Here is a 15764-nt window from a genome sequence, read left to right on the forward strand (position 1 = left end):
TGATGTACTTTTTTTCCCACAATTAGAGCTTTCTTTTGGTGGTATTTGATCACCTCTGAGGTTTTTATTTCCTGCACTATAAACAAAAAAAGAGCAACAATTTTGAAAAAAACACAAAATGTTGTACTTTTTGCTAAAAAAATACCCACTATTTTTTTCCCTCGGTTTTGGCTAATATGTATTCTTCTACATATTTTTGGTAATAAAAATCACAATAATCGTATATTGCGCAAATGTTATAGCGTCTACAAACTAAGGGAAATATTTATGGTATTTTTATTATTATTATTTTTTTACTAGTAATGGGGTGATCTGCAATTTTTATCATAACTGAGACAGATCGGACACTTTTAACACATTTTTGGAACCATTGACATTTATGCAGCGATCAGTGTTATAAAAATGCACTGATAACTGTGTAAATGTCACTGGCAGGGAAGGGGTTAACACTAGGGGGTGATCAAGGGGTTAAATGTGTTCCCTAGTGTGTGTTCTAACTGTAGGGGAATGGGACTGACTAGAGGAGATGACAATTCGTTGTTCCTAGCTAGTAGGAACACACAATCTGTCTCTCCTCACAGAACAGGCATTTGTGTCCCTGTTCTGCCTCTCGTGCCCGCGATCGCACGTGGCTGGTGGTCATCGCGACCGCCGGCCACGCGCATCGTGTACCCCCGCAGTGCAGCGGGTGGCGCGCGCCTGGTATCCCTGCTTAAAGGGCCGACGTACAGCTACGACGGCTCGCAGGAACATGCCGACCTGCCGGCGGCTGTTTGGCAAGCAGTTAAGCAACAGTCTAACTCTCTAGCCTTTTGTTAGCCCAGAGTTTAAAAAAGAAGAACATATTATTATTGTATATGAAGACTGTCTGCATTATAGTAATAGATATGGAAACTTAATTTTAGACTCTAAAGTAGCTAAAAACCCAGTCACTGAAGTTTCATATACACTTTTGTAATTTCAGAAGTTGTTTTTATTTTTTGGAATCTGCAGCTTTCTTGGGAAGAATAACTTCCATGAGCGTCCTTGTTTATGTACTTCCTGTTATAGCGTGACAACTGTTTTACAGTTGTGTTCCTGATTCTTACCCTGTGATATGTCTCTGGTTCAGACTACAAGTGGCTGCTCCTGACACATATTGCACAGGAATTGTTTACTATTCTTGCCATCAGCAAGTCAGTCTAGAGAATTAATGTGCAGCCACTACTGTAGCGCATGCAGACAGTAAGACATAGGCGTGCGCAGCCTATTGCATTAGGGTGTGCACCTCAAAGCTCCAACACATACACATGTGTGACTGGCCTCTTCCCCACTATCCATCCTGAAACAATGGGAGTGAGCAAGGGGGACCCGGGCAGCAGAAAGGAGGTAAACAGGGACAGGAGGGGTGGTGTGGGTGGCATATATTGGTACCGATCCCCTGTATTTTGCTCCTGTAGCAGCTGAATATCGGGGAGAGGGAGAGGAGGAGAAGCCTACTTTCAGCTGCTGCAGGAGGAAAATACAGATCGGTTCTACTTTATCCCAGCCCACACTGCCCTTCCTGTCCAGATTCTGAGGCTCGGCAAGGAAGGATCGTGGTTTACCTGTCACCTACCCACGATCGGCAGGTAGATCACGATTGACGATTTGCCAACCTCAGGATTAGGGTGTGCCCAGGCACACCTGGCACACCCCCTGCGCACGCCTATGCAGTAAGAGGTTTATTTACTAAAGCTGGAGAGTGCAAAATCAGGCTCACTTCTGTATAGAAGCCAATCTGCTTCTAACCTCCAGCTTGTTCAATTAAAAGTTTTTTTAAAGGTTCGTCTTTTATTCTCTAAATTGGTTCCTTTAAGCTAGTGCATTGTTGGTTCACTTACCTTTTCCTTCGATTTCCCTTCTTAATGTTTTTTTTCTTTGTTTGAATTTCTCACTTCCTGTTTCTCCTCAGTAAGCTTTCCACCATCATCTGAGTGGTGGAAAGTAATTTAGAACAGCTTACTGAATACCTTACTAAGGAGGAACAGGAAGTGAGAAATTTAGACAAAGAAAACAAAGAAAAAAACATTTAGGGGTAGATTCACAAAGGAGATACGACGGCATATCTCCAGAAACGCCATCGTATCTCTGATTCTGGCCGGTCGTATCTATGCGCCTGATTCATAAGTCTCTTACGCCGTCGGATCTTAACTGCATATTTACGCTGGCCGCTAGGGGCGTGTATGCTGATTTACGCCTAGAATATGTAAATCAGCTAGATACGCGAATTCACGAACATACGCCCGGCCGACGCAGTACAGTTACGCTGTTTACGTTAGGCTTTTCCCAGCGTAAAGTTACCCCTGCTATATGAGGCGTATATGCGGCGTACCAATGTTAAGTATGGCCGTCGTTCCCGCAACGAAATTTTAAAAATTTACGTTGTTTGCGTAAGTCGTCCGTGTATGGGGCTGGACGTCATTAACGTTCACGTCGAAACCAATGACGTCCTTGCGGCGTACTTTGGAGCAGTGCACACTGGGAAATTCCACAGACGGCGCATGCGCCGTTCGTGAAAAACGTCAATCACGTCGGGTCAGGGTTAATTTACATAACACACTCCCACCTCTTCACCATTTGAATTAGGCGGGCTTACGCCGGCCTATTTACGCTACGCCGCCGCAACTTTTTTTTGAGAATACGGCACTTGCCTGTAAAAGTTGCGGAGGCGTAACGTAAATAGGATACGTTACGCCCGCACAAACACGCCATTCTACGTGAATCTACCCCTTAGAAGGGAAATTGAAGGAAAGGGTAAGTGAACCAACAATGCACTAGCTTAAAGGAACCTATTTAGAAAATAGAACCTTTACAACCCCTTTAAGCGTTGGCAATAAAACCTGGAAGCTGATTGGTTTCTATGCAGAAGTGAGCAGAAGTTGCACTCTCCAGCTTTACTAAATAAACCATGTAGGAGGTGTAAAGAATGTACAAAAAATGGGGAAATCAATATTTAATGGAAAACACAGCAATTTTTAATGATACACGATACTTTATCAGACAAAATGTCATCCAGGTTGTGTTTAAATCTGTTTAAATCAGGAGTGTTTATGTTGGTCAACTTTCCACATGAATAGACAGTTCCCATTTGGGTTTAGCCCCTCTAATTGCTATTTGTGAATAACATATAAACCAAGGGCAGCAATCACTTTAAATGAAAGATTATAGAAGAATATCTATTAGTAGGAAACACTTTTATGTGGATTGATTGTCATGCTCTGTACACATACTTTACAAAGCTTTTGTCCCATAAAGAGCTTTCAATCCACGTCAAGTGAAAACGAAAATGCCAATTAGTGACGACAGCAGGCTAAAGAAGGTGCTGCTGAATGCACTGAAAGAGCTGTCTGACCTTCACAAATTAATATGTACAGTTAAAAAAAAACGCATATTTTTGTAATGGTTTAAATTACAGTGAAATTAAATGCAACCCTACACAATATGTTTAGAATATTAATTTATGGTGATTTAACCTTATATTTTGTAACATCATAAAATGTAATTTATATTTTTAGGGAGATTTACTAAAACTGGTGCACACAGAATCTGGGGCAGCTGTGCATAGTAACCAATCAGTGTCTACCTTCAGTTTGTTCAATTAAGCTTTGACAATAAAATCCAGAAGCTGATTTGTTACTATGTGTTTCTGAGTTAAGGGCAGATGGATTCCAGGAAGAAAATGTTACATGAATAATCTGCCCTTACTCAAGATGGCCACGACCAGAAATGCTAGGGGGTGTTTTTCAAAGTGATTTCTCAGCAAAATAAAGCACAAAGACATGGATTGATGTGTGAGTTTGCTATGATTATTAAACATGAATTAAATAGCGTTTGTGGTGCTGAAATGTATTGTAATTTCACTTTAAGCTTTCAGCAACCTATTTGGAGGTGTCCTGCGTTGTATTGCAGGGTACACTAAACTACCACTGGAAGTGGCATAGTGCAGTGTCTATGGCTTTCAGGTCTTAATGTAACAATGGCCTTTCAAGATCCTCCCAACAGCTAGTAGTCCTTTCTAATCCTCCTAACAGCTAGTCGTCCTTTCTAATCCTCCCAACAGCTAGTCGTGCTTTCTAATCCTCCCAACAGCTAGTCATCCTTTCTAATCCTCCCAACAGCTAGTCGTTCTTTCTAATCCTCCCAACAGCTAGTCGTCCTTTCTAATCCTCCCAACAGCTAGTCGTCCTTTCTAATCCTCCCAACAGCTAGTCGTCCTTTCTAATCCTCCCAACAGCTAGTCGTCCTTTCTAATCCTTCCAACAGCTAGTCGTCCTTTCTAATCTTCCCAACAGCTAGTCGTCCTTTCTAATCCTCCCAACAGCTAGTCGTCCTTTCTAATCCTCCCAACAGCTAGTCGTCCTTTCTAATCCTCCCAACAGCTAGTTGTTCTTTCTAATTCTCCCAACAGCTAGTCGTCCTTTCTAATCCTCCCAACAGCTAGTCGTCCTTTCTAATCCTCCCAACAGCTAGTCGTCCTTTCTAATCCTTCCAACAGCTAGTCGTCCTTTCTAATCCTCAAAACAGCTAGTCGTTCTTTCTAATCCTCCCAACAGCTAGTCGTCCTTTCTAATCCTCCCAACAGCTAGTCATCCTTTCTAATCCTCCCAACAGCTAGTCGTTCTTCTAAGCTTATTTTTGTCAGTACATGTTATTGACAGATTTGAATTAAACCTACAAAACATGGAAAGGGCAACCTCTTTTTTCAAAGGTATTGTTTTATGTGCATTTTAAAAAGACCCAGTCAGCATGGAAAAAAAGGACATGCCGCACCCTGTGAAAGAAATAACTTGATACTCATCTTTTCCACGGTGGTCAGTGAAATGTTTTCTCTCTTGAAGAGCTTTGGGCCCTTCTATTGTTTAATACTTCTGGGTGTCGGATAGCATGTTCCCTGTTGTGTGCTGTAGTTCTCCTGGTGACCCCTTCAATACTACTGTGCCCAATACTGATGTAGGGGGTGGCTTTGGGGCACACCAACTGTAAAATATATAAGGCAATCATTATGAAACATGTAAAAACACATACAAATAAAAGAAGTTAAAGCATCTCAACACATGAAGATGCACCTAAAACACAATGGTTCTTTATTGGTTGCTTTACACTTGGTGCTGTATTCCTTGCACAGTTGTATTAAGAATATCCAATGCACACTCAATCTTACAGTAATGTTATCTATGGCTAACATCTCTTTCAGTGGGAATCAACATTCACCTTGGGTCTGTTAAGTATCATTGGAGCACCAGTTCAGTTTGCAGTGGCCATTGCATCGATCCTCATCGGCCCTTATTGTTACTACACTTTTGCTGGGATGTCCGCAACCAACTATATTGGCTACGCTATTAAGTTTCCTTTCCCGTATGCCACGTTCCAGAATGTATGCCAAGACCCACTTTACTACGAATGGTACCACTTGGCTCTACAAATTTCCGACCTGCTGTCAAGCATTTTAATCCTATGCTCTTCATTGGCATTGGTAATCAGGCTCTCCGCCAGGATACTGCGCACAGGAACATTTAATGTGAGTAGGAGGTAGTGACTAAGTGAAGTGTGAGCCAACTGAAAATGTCTTTTGTAATTTCTAAAAAAATCTTGTTATTATCTTAACATGGTATGGTATGGTTAATCTTTTGAGTATGCATACATAGGTATTTAAAGGATTTTTTAAAAAGCATGACTGAGCAAAATGCAAGTTAAACTCTCCAGACATTTCATGAGCCAGCCAATCAAGCTTAGATCTAACAATTTACCTTCTTTTTTTAAATATATTTGGGGTTTTTAATTACAAATTAATGTAGGTTTGCTCCCTTCTGATAACTATAAGAAAAAGACTATTGAGCTTGAGTGTCAAGTACAGTGGAATCTCGGACTGCAAGTAACGCGGTTAACGAGCGTTTTGCAATACGAGCACTGTATTTAAAAAAAATCCTGACTCAGTTTGCGTGTGTCTCGCAAAACGAGCAGGATTCAAGCCAAAGCGGTGTGCAATACCGTGTTTGGCCTGAGGTGGGGGGGCGCCAGAGCCAAGCAGAGCCGAACGGCGCTAATAGGAACTAATTATTTTCGCCACCGATCAGAACAAATTATTTTTGTTTCCATTGACTCCAACGGGGAAACTCGCTTTGATATGCGAGTACTTTGGATTACGAGCATTCTCCTGGAACGGATTATGCTCGTAATCCAAAATTCCACTGTAACTTCACAGTTGATTGTTATAAAAGACAGTGGGCCAGATTCAGAAAAGAGATACGACAGCGTATCTCCTGATACGCCGTCGTATCTCTGAGTGGGGTCGGTCGTACCTATGCGCCTGATTCAGAGAATCAGTTACGCATAGATATCCCTAAGATCCAACAGGTGTAAGTGTCTTACACCGTCGTATCTTAGGCTGCAATTTCAGGCTGGCCGCTAGGTGACGCTTCCGTATGTTTACGTGAGGAATATGCTAATTAGGTAGATACGGCGATTCAGAAACGTATGTCCTACCGGTGCATTTTTTTACGTCGTTTACGTTCGGCTTTTTTCGGCATAAAGTTAACAATGCTATATGAGGCGTAGCTAATGTTAAGTATGGCCGTCGTTCCCGCGCCGAGTTTTTAAATTTTTACATTGTTTGCGTAAGTCGTTCGCGAATACGGCTTTACGTAATTTACGTTCTCGTCGATTCCAATACGTCCTTGCGGCGTACTTTGGCACAATGCACACTGGGATATTTTACGGACAGCGCATGTGCCGTTAAAAAAAACGAAAAAAACGCGGGGTCAAGGCAAATTTAAATAAAACACGCCCCCAACATCCCCATTTGAATTACGCGGCCTTACGCTGCAACACATACGTTACGCCGCCGTAAATAAGGGCGCAGGTTCTTTCTGAATATAGAACTTGCGCCCAAAGTTACATTGGCGTAACGTATCGGAGATACATTACGCCAGCAGAAAGATGTGCGCATCTTTCTGAATCTGGCCCAGTGTTTATCCACAATAAGAGTAGTATATTGTTTATTTTACCTGTGAGTTTGCAGGGCAAGGTTATTGGACGTGATTAGATTAGACTTGATGGATGGAACGTGATTATGGGTACTGCTCGGTGTGACATGTGACTTGCAGGTAATATAAAGAATATTCCCCAACTATCTTGTATTGTAGGTAAACACTGTTTTTATAGCAATCAACCTTGGAGTTGTTTGACAGTAAGGTAAGCACAGTAGTCTATTTCTAATAGTTTCTTTGAAACATTTTAGCAATATAAAGGGGGTTTTGCTAGAGTCAACCATAGCTGCCACATTATTGTGAACAAAGTAATTATACATACAAGGTTACACTACTATAAACTCCAGGTATCTCAAAATATGGTGTATTTCCAGAGCGTTTACACACAACTTACCAACCCCGGCTCATACTGCATATTCACATACCCTAAAGAATATCCTGAGAATCCTGAAGCCTAGGCATTGGTAATCGCCAAGTATCAACTTATTTTCCTAAAGTTGTAATTGACCCTCATAGTGATGGACCCCTAATGAGGTGTGAAAGGCAGGGCATGTAAGTCCTCAGGAACCTACAATTAGTGTATCTAGGTTTTGTAAGTATTTATTATGGTTAGGATTTTTCTGGTACGCATAAAATATTGCATTTGTATATTTTGTGGTCATTTAGCTGGCTAGTAGGTGAAAGTATAGGTTTAGTACAGATTGAAAAGCATTCCAGAGATCAATAAGTGAAATTTTTACAGATGAGTCGGAGCCATGATTATTTTATGAACTGTTTTAAAATGGCTCAGTCTGAGATAGCAGTACCTGGAATGGGAGCTGCTTGTGAGGACTCTTTAGCTAACCCATAGTGCTCTGGGAAACCTTTTATCATTTCTTAAATGTTTATTTGTAATAATACAATATAGACATACAGGGGTTGATTTACTAAAGCTGGAAAGTGCAAAATCTGCTGTTCTGCATACAAAATCAATCAACTTCCAGATTTTTTTTGTCAAAGCTTAATTGAACAAACTGAGATTAGAAGATGATTGTCTACAATGCAAAGCTGCACCAGATTTTGAACTCTCCAGTTTTAGTAAATCAACCCCACTGTATTGTGAAATCAGATAGATAACATAATTTTGTAATCTTAAAAAACAATATTTAAAGAGTTGAGAAAAGGTAACTCAAAGCCATCATATTTCTATAAATTCAAAGCTTTCTAGAATCTGTGGATTTCTGGGCAGCTATCCAAGACAATCGAGAGCTGCCCAGGTTTGTCTAAGGTTCAGTAGCTATAAAGTTGACACAGATTCACATAAAATAGATGCTCCCCCTTCTTCTCCAAGATTTAATCTAAATAAGGGTCTCTCGTAGACATCCATTATAGTATTGTAGCATGGGATTCTGAGATATTTCCATGTTCAAGCACTCTAAAAAAACTCTATAAGATTACTGGAAGCAAATTTAAACCTAGAGAGGAAGAGAACCAGAGAGAAAACGATCCCTTTTAACAAAGTAGACAATGAGGGGAGAAAGATTTTTGTACATTTTTATTTTCCATTCAATAACTATATAATCAGCAGTCCCTTCCTCAAAACACATAAAAACACACTCATGGGTCCCAGGCCCACATTCAATGGCACCTATAAAGCATTAGAGCCATAAGAGAAGGGACCAATTATGCTGGTACCTCTGGGGCCCTTGGGCAAAATGCAAATCCAGTCTACTCAACAATATGACATCCTGGAAATGAAGAACAGTGTTTTCTTTTCTTTACATCAGTATATGGGATTCCTCTTTAGTTTCTAGGACTTTTTATGTTGAATACATTGTTTTTGATTAACAAAAATTGCTCCAAATATTTTTTGATATCATTAACCACTTCCCGCCCCCCCCATATAGCTATCTGACATATGCCTCTTTACCATGTGTTCAGCTGTGTCCAATCACAGCTGATCACAGTGGTAACTGCTGTTTATCGGCTTTCCGCCATTTACACTGACAAGGCGCTGGTAGGGGAGAGACAATCAGCAGCTCTCCTGACAAGGGGGGTCTTCGCTGATAATCAGCGCATTAATTATCAGTTCAGACCCATCAGCAATACCCACCAGTGCCCACCAGTGATGCCCATCAGTGCCCCACCAGTGATGCCCACCTGTATGCCAATCAGTGCTCACCTGAACCCACATCATATGCCAATCAGTGCCCATAAAGTATGCCAATCAGTGCCCATTAGTATAGCCAGTCAGTGCCCATCAGTAATACCTGTCATTGACTCATTAGTGCTGCCTATCAGTGCAATATACCAGCGCCACCCATCAGTGCCCATCATTGCCGTCTGTCAGTGACAATCATTGCCACCCATCAGTGGCCATCAGTGCCACCTATCAGTGCCAATCAATGCTGCATATCAGTGCCTCCTCATCAGTGCCCATCGGTGCCACCCCATTAGTGCCCGTCAGTGCTGCCTCATCAATGCCCATCAGTGAAGTAAAAAAAACATAGGTTGAAGGGGTGGAAGGGGGCAGAAGCATATACATACGGATGTGGAGAGGGAAGACGGTAGACTAAGGTGACCAGATTTTTAAAATAAAATCTGGGGACATATTTTTTTTATTAAGAAAGTCGGCAATCAGCGTCTTTCTGCCTGCTGCCGCCCGCCTCACAGCCTCTCAAGTCTTACTCTCCGGGCCCTGGCTACTACTGGGTGGAGAGTGGAGGAAGATCACTCTGCCGGGGAAAGCAAGGAGATAAGCAGGCAGGCGGCTGGCCGGGGGTTGAGCCAAGGCAGAAGAACATGTGAGCAGAGCTGAATGGGCATTCACCCAAACCAGCACATGATCATCAGAAAGGGGCACAGATAATGGAAAAAAATACACCCCCCTAATCTAGTAGGAGTGGCGGAGTGGGCGTGTGTAATTCAGATTATTTTTTTTAATCCTGCACTGACTGTCTTTGAAATTGCCCCAGCCCCTGTTCAAATCCAATCCGGGGACAAAACCGGGGACAGACTTGGTCCGGGGACTGTGTCCTCAATCCAGGGACTGCCCCTGGAAACCGGGATGTCTGGTCACCCAACGGTAGGCAGAACTGTATATATGACTGTTCTAGTTGTGTTTGCTTGTTTAGGTAGGGGCTGTGTATATTTAACTAGTCTAGGTGTAGAATGAAACTGTGTTTATTGATGGTGTGAGGGTGAAATCTGTATATATGGATACTGTGGGGGTTGTGAAATTTAAATAAGGGTGCTGTGTGTGTTGGAAATTGTATAAATGACTGATGAGTATGCAAGCTGTATTTCTGGCAGATGTAGGGGGTGAGAACCGAATCTTACCTAACAATTTTAGAACGGGAGGCATGTTAGCCAATCTGGTGTTAGAGTATTTAAAATACAATATGGTATATAGAATGCAGCAGTCAGGGGCATGTAACATTTCTGGTTAGCTACAGTAAAAAACATGCGCTATGAATCATTAGTGGACAGTGGCAACACGATTCCTCCTCCAAAGCACTAGTGGTCAGGACCGTGCACAATACCCCCTTCCCAATCAGAGGTCAGTAGCAGTAAAGCTTTCAGTCATTGGTGGTCAGTGTCAATTAACCCCCCCACCCAAATGTTGGTGGGCACTGGCAAGAAACTCCTGTCCTAATAATTGATGACCAGTGGCAGTGACCCCCTGCTTCACCCTCAATCATTGGTGTTCAAACGCAGTAAATAATCCTCTAGCTATGCCCCACCTGTTGCAATCACTGCCAGAACTATGCAGAAATTGTTGGGCAGGAGATGACCTAACACAACAGTAATGGCATAGATCTGGCGCTGGATGCTGTACAGCAGGATCCAGTATGGTTGGGTAGTTTGCAGAATAAGTGACTGCTGTGGATGAGGATTGTTTATATGGCTTCTTTTTTTATGGGAACTGTATATGACTGCTATGGGAGAGAACAGCATATATGGGTGCTGTATGTGTGAGTATTGTGTATATGACTTCTGAAAGTGCTAGAAACTAAATATATCAATTTAAAGCCACAATATTGCTGACTTCTAGCTTTCTAAAAACTACCTACCAGATTTTGGGTAGTCTTGTCCAGGCTTGCTGTATGGTAAGGCTCACCAAGCCTGCCCAACTAAAAAAAGAATAAAGAAAAATTCCCCAATAGCATGTGTATTACGGTTTTAATCCTAGTAAAATTACATATTTTCTTTTGGGTGATTTATGTCTTTTAGTTTTAAAGTTTTATTTTTTAACATGTTAGTGCCGGTTCACACTACCGCAACTTGGGATCCGACTTGTGTCGTCCCAAGTCGTCCCAAATCGCGTGACATGAGAAATTCAATTGAAGTGAATGAGAGCCGTCTTAATGTACACTACTGAAGTCGCTCCGACTTCAGAAAAGGTTTCTGTACTACTTCAAGGCGACTTCTAGGCAACTTCTAGGCAACTTGTACCCATAGATTTCAATGGAAGTCGCCTCCAAAGTCGGATCACTGTCTTATCTGAAGCAACTTTACTGGAAGAGAAAATAGTTTTCTCAGGCAAACCCCTCCCTTCCACAGAGCTGATTATTGTTTGATTGGCCACTGGCAAAGTTGCCTGTCCTGGAGGCGACTTGAAGTTGCCTCAAAGTTGCCTTGAAGTTGCCTCGAAGTTGCCTCAAGTTGACTTGCAAAGTCGTGCCGACTTTCATGTCGCTGTAGTGTGAACCGGTACTAAGGCTGTAGTTGTTGCCTATAATTCTGTAGAGTATAAACGCCAGATTATTTGATGACCAGAATTCTGTTTTGTGTTGACGTTTTTGGGGTATATGGCGCTGCTGGTCTGGTGAAGGGCTATCTCTCTTTAAATGATATGCAAGTATATAGGCAAATACTGAATGTTGGGTTCCTTCCTTTGGTTTAGCTTAAATATATAGCCACCATTAGGATGTAAGGTCCCCCTTTTTTATTGATTGGCAGTGTGTTTCCACTCTCAATTGATGAATGGTTCCTGTGTATCCGCCAAGGACAAAAAATGTTTAAGAAACTCAAATTAAATATAAAGAAACAATACGTTGGTGAAGGGGATATTAGTTGAAGTCCCTTAGACCCAGTGTGATATTGGTAGGTGATATCAATTATGTTTGGACTGGGAAATTTTCAATAATCCAATGTGCAAGCTTCTGTTGGTAATTAGTTCACTAAAAAATATATATAATGAATTATGTAAGTTGACAGAAAAAATCTATATATATAAAAATATAGCGTCTGTTGTTTCACACACACGCACCGCTACTAGTTGCTTCCGGGTACGGACTACAGAGCCGTGGAGCATTAGCCGTGACACAAGCTGAGAGACACCGCTGGGCCAAACTAACGCACCGGGCGAGTGTACAAATCAGTTGGAGGACTGGGATCTAGTCTTATAGCTGCTGCCAGCACAAGAACGGGTTTATTTTATTTTATCTTATATTATATTTTATTTATGTTACTCGTTTTCTTGCCTGGGTTGTAGCGATTTTAAAACCATTTATGTACTTGATGTGATCACTCTTTAGTACAATTGATCATCAAGTCTAGAATCTACTACTCTATGTGGATTTCCTTTATCTTTCATACTATTGAAAACTTATGAGAAAAGACACGGCACCCTGGGAGAAAGCTGCCCCACACCAGACTGAAATAAGGAGGAGAGGTAATCATCTGATAGCTCCCTGAAGCTTTTTTCAGACAAGCCCTACACCCCCTTGAGGGGACATCTGTCCGGTGAGTGGGGAGACAACAGGGGGGATCGTCAGTCAAATCAAAGTGTGAATAGAGGAAAACTGATGAGAGCGCAATAAGGATTATCTGTTTAATCATGTTGGGGATCATATTGCTTAATTAACCCCCATTAAGGAACACCTGACGTTTTTGGTTTTTATTCTCTTTACTTTGACATTGGAATCTTTTGAATGAAATTGCGAATAATACTTTCTAAACATCTATACAACTTATCGCAGTAGAAACTTTTGGATACTAACATATTAATAATCCAAAGTGCAACTAATTATTAATTACGGGACTTAAAGCCCAATGTGAAACCTAGCGAACGATATATATATATATATTCTTTCCTTCATATATATTTTTTTGCTTTTTTCAAATTGAATTATTTTTATTTAAGGACACATATACTATTACTTATTTTTGAGCAGCACATAGCACTTTAAATGGGCGCAGTTTGAAGCTATAATAGCCTGCATTGCAAAAGATTTTTTTACTTTTCTTGATCCTGTTCCTGAGAAATCAAGTGAACTATATATATATATAAAAAAAATTTTTCTTCACAATCATCATTTTTTGCCATTTTCAACTTGTATTATTTTTATTAGAGGACATATTCACTATTACTCAATTTTTGAGCAGCACATAGCACTTTAAGTGGGCACAGTTTGAAGCTATAATAGCTTGCATTGCAAAGGATTTTTCACATTTTTGCTTTTTTTTGTTTTTTCTTTTTTTCCCCCCTGTTTTTCTGTTTCTTCTGTTGGATTGAACATTGATGCTGGATACACACTTTATATATGATACAGATAACTAGCGTCCGTCACGGAATAAGAGTTTTTCACTTGGGGACTATTTTTATATATATAGATTTTTTCTGTCAACTTACATAATTCATTATATATATTTTTTAGTGAACTAATTACCAACAGAAGCTTGCACATTGGATTATTGAAAATTTCCCAGTCCAAACATAATTGATATCACCTACCAATATCACACTGGGTCTAAGGGACTTCAACTAATATCCCCTTCACCAACGTATTGTTTCTTTATATTTAATTTGAGTTTCTTAAACATTTTTTGTCCTTGGCGGATACACAGGAACCATTCATCAATTGAGAGTGGAAACACACTGCCAATCAATAAAAAAGGGGGACCTTACATCCTAATGGTGGCTATATATTTAAGCTAAACCAAAGGAAGGAACCCAACATTCAGTATTTGCCTATATACTTGCATATCATTTAAAGAGAGATAGCCCTTCACCAGACCAGCAGCGCCATATACCCCAAAAACGTCAACACATATATCTATTTACTCTCATTTGAGAGTACTTAAGGGGAGGCAGCAGCATTTATAATCTAGTCCTAGCGCGGAAAAACTAAACTACAGAATTCTGTTTTGTCCTCTAGGGAAGAAAAAATATTTTGTGAGAAGAAGATTATATTGCAAGCAACTACTCAACTGTAAGCCTGCAACGGATTGATGTCCATGGAATTCAGTGGACCATCAGCAATGTATTTTGCATAAATTTACATTTCAAACCATCATATCATTGCTGCTGCACTTTTTCTTGATCCAGTTTCCGAATGTTCTAGCTTTTGATCTGTTTATATTCTAACCATATTTTATGTATATACTGTATGAACTGTATGTATTGCACACAGGAAGCAAATCTTGGCACTGGTTGGCCTATGACACAGAGTCACATCCAGATTCCAGAGAGGGTTTATCTAGGAGAACAAGCTACATAGGCAGCGTTACCAAAAATATTTTACAAGTGTTCATGTCTATACGTGTTCTGTCTGTACATCCTATTTTGTGCATAGGTCTAAATATACACAAGAAAGGATAAATATAGCATTGATAAGCAACCAGTAATTTTTTGCATTTCATTCTCAAACCCAAATTGGGAAAGTAAAGATAGTTGGTTATCACTGGCACGATCTCTTACTTTCTGACGCATCGGTTTTCATAAATCAGCTGCAGAGAATATAACTGCCTCTTGTTACAATTAGTTTACTTGCTGTAAACTGCTGTATATAGTAAACGAATGAAATAGCTTGCGTACAGTAATTTCTTTCCAAGCATATGTCTGTATATATGAGGTGAAATTATATCTGCCCTACATAATCACTCACTATAGATTACATGTTGGAGCAAGAATAATCATGTTAACATTAACCTGTAGAGGGGGCCAATGTCTTTTATCCAGAAATAATGCCTGTAATATAAAGAAATAGGATGTAACATTTCCGTAGAGTCTCATGCCTTGTATAGGTGCATCAGATATTATGTAAATGTAGGTTATATAATTCTGTGTGTGTTTTTTTTTCTCTTTATTGGGATGGGGGAATAGGAGAGTTGGGTGGAGTCGAGTGGGGTAGCCACCCTCCCCACCCCCTTCTTTTTTTTTTTCTTTTTTCTCCTGTTTCACTATCCTCTATATATGAAGCACACATGGATAAACACATACACATCAAATAACACATTTATAATAGATAAATGTTAGCACGTAAGCTAGGAAGTGAATGTAGATCCTCTATTTGGGAAAGGGGACCCTTCCTGTATGCTCACTTTCACTTTATTTATTTTTATAAAAAAATGTATTTCCCCTTAACCATCCCTTATATGAAGTACACATGGATAAACACATACACATAAAATAATACACTCATAGGAGACACATGATAGCACATAAATTTGGGAAGGAATATAGACCCTTCATCTGGAAGAGAGGACCTTTTCCGTTTTGCTCACTTTAAACCTTCCCCTCTTTTTTTTTTTCTTCCTTCTCTCTTCATGCCTTCTGCATGGCTATGTCGCCTGGTCCCTTCCCTGCTCCGCCCTTTCCCTCCCCCTTCCCTGCCGCCCCCCTTCCCCTTTCTCACCCCCCTTCCCCCGTTTTTTTCCCGTGTTTTGTTTTTTTGTTTTGTTTTGTATGGGTGGGTGTGGTTTGGCTGGTTTTATATACTGCATAGAAGTTGACCTATATAAATGGGAAAAGGATCTAAGATAGAGGAGTAA

General features: G+C 40.5%; 1 protein-coding gene across 1 annotated transcript in view; it reads left to right on the forward strand.

Moving 5' to 3' along the window:
- Positions 1–14803, forward strand: part of TMEM212 (transmembrane protein 212) — a 53041-nt gene extending 38238 nt beyond the window's left edge. The window contains exons 3-4 of the mRNA XM_040349375.1: positions 5216–5539; positions 14150–14803. Of these exons, the coding sequence (XP_040205309.1) occupies positions 5216–5539; positions 14150–14170 (345 nt within the window). The 3' untranslated portion in view covers positions 14171–14803. The remainder of the gene's footprint in view (positions 1–5215; positions 5540–14149) is intronic.
- Positions 14804–15764: the final 961 nt, after the last annotated feature.

Source organism: Rana temporaria, chromosome 4 (genome assembly GCF_905171775.1).
Source record: "Rana temporaria chromosome 4, aRanTem1.1, whole genome shotgun sequence".
Classification (NCBI taxonomy): domain Eukaryota; kingdom Metazoa; phylum Chordata; class Amphibia; order Anura; family Ranidae; genus Rana; species Rana temporaria.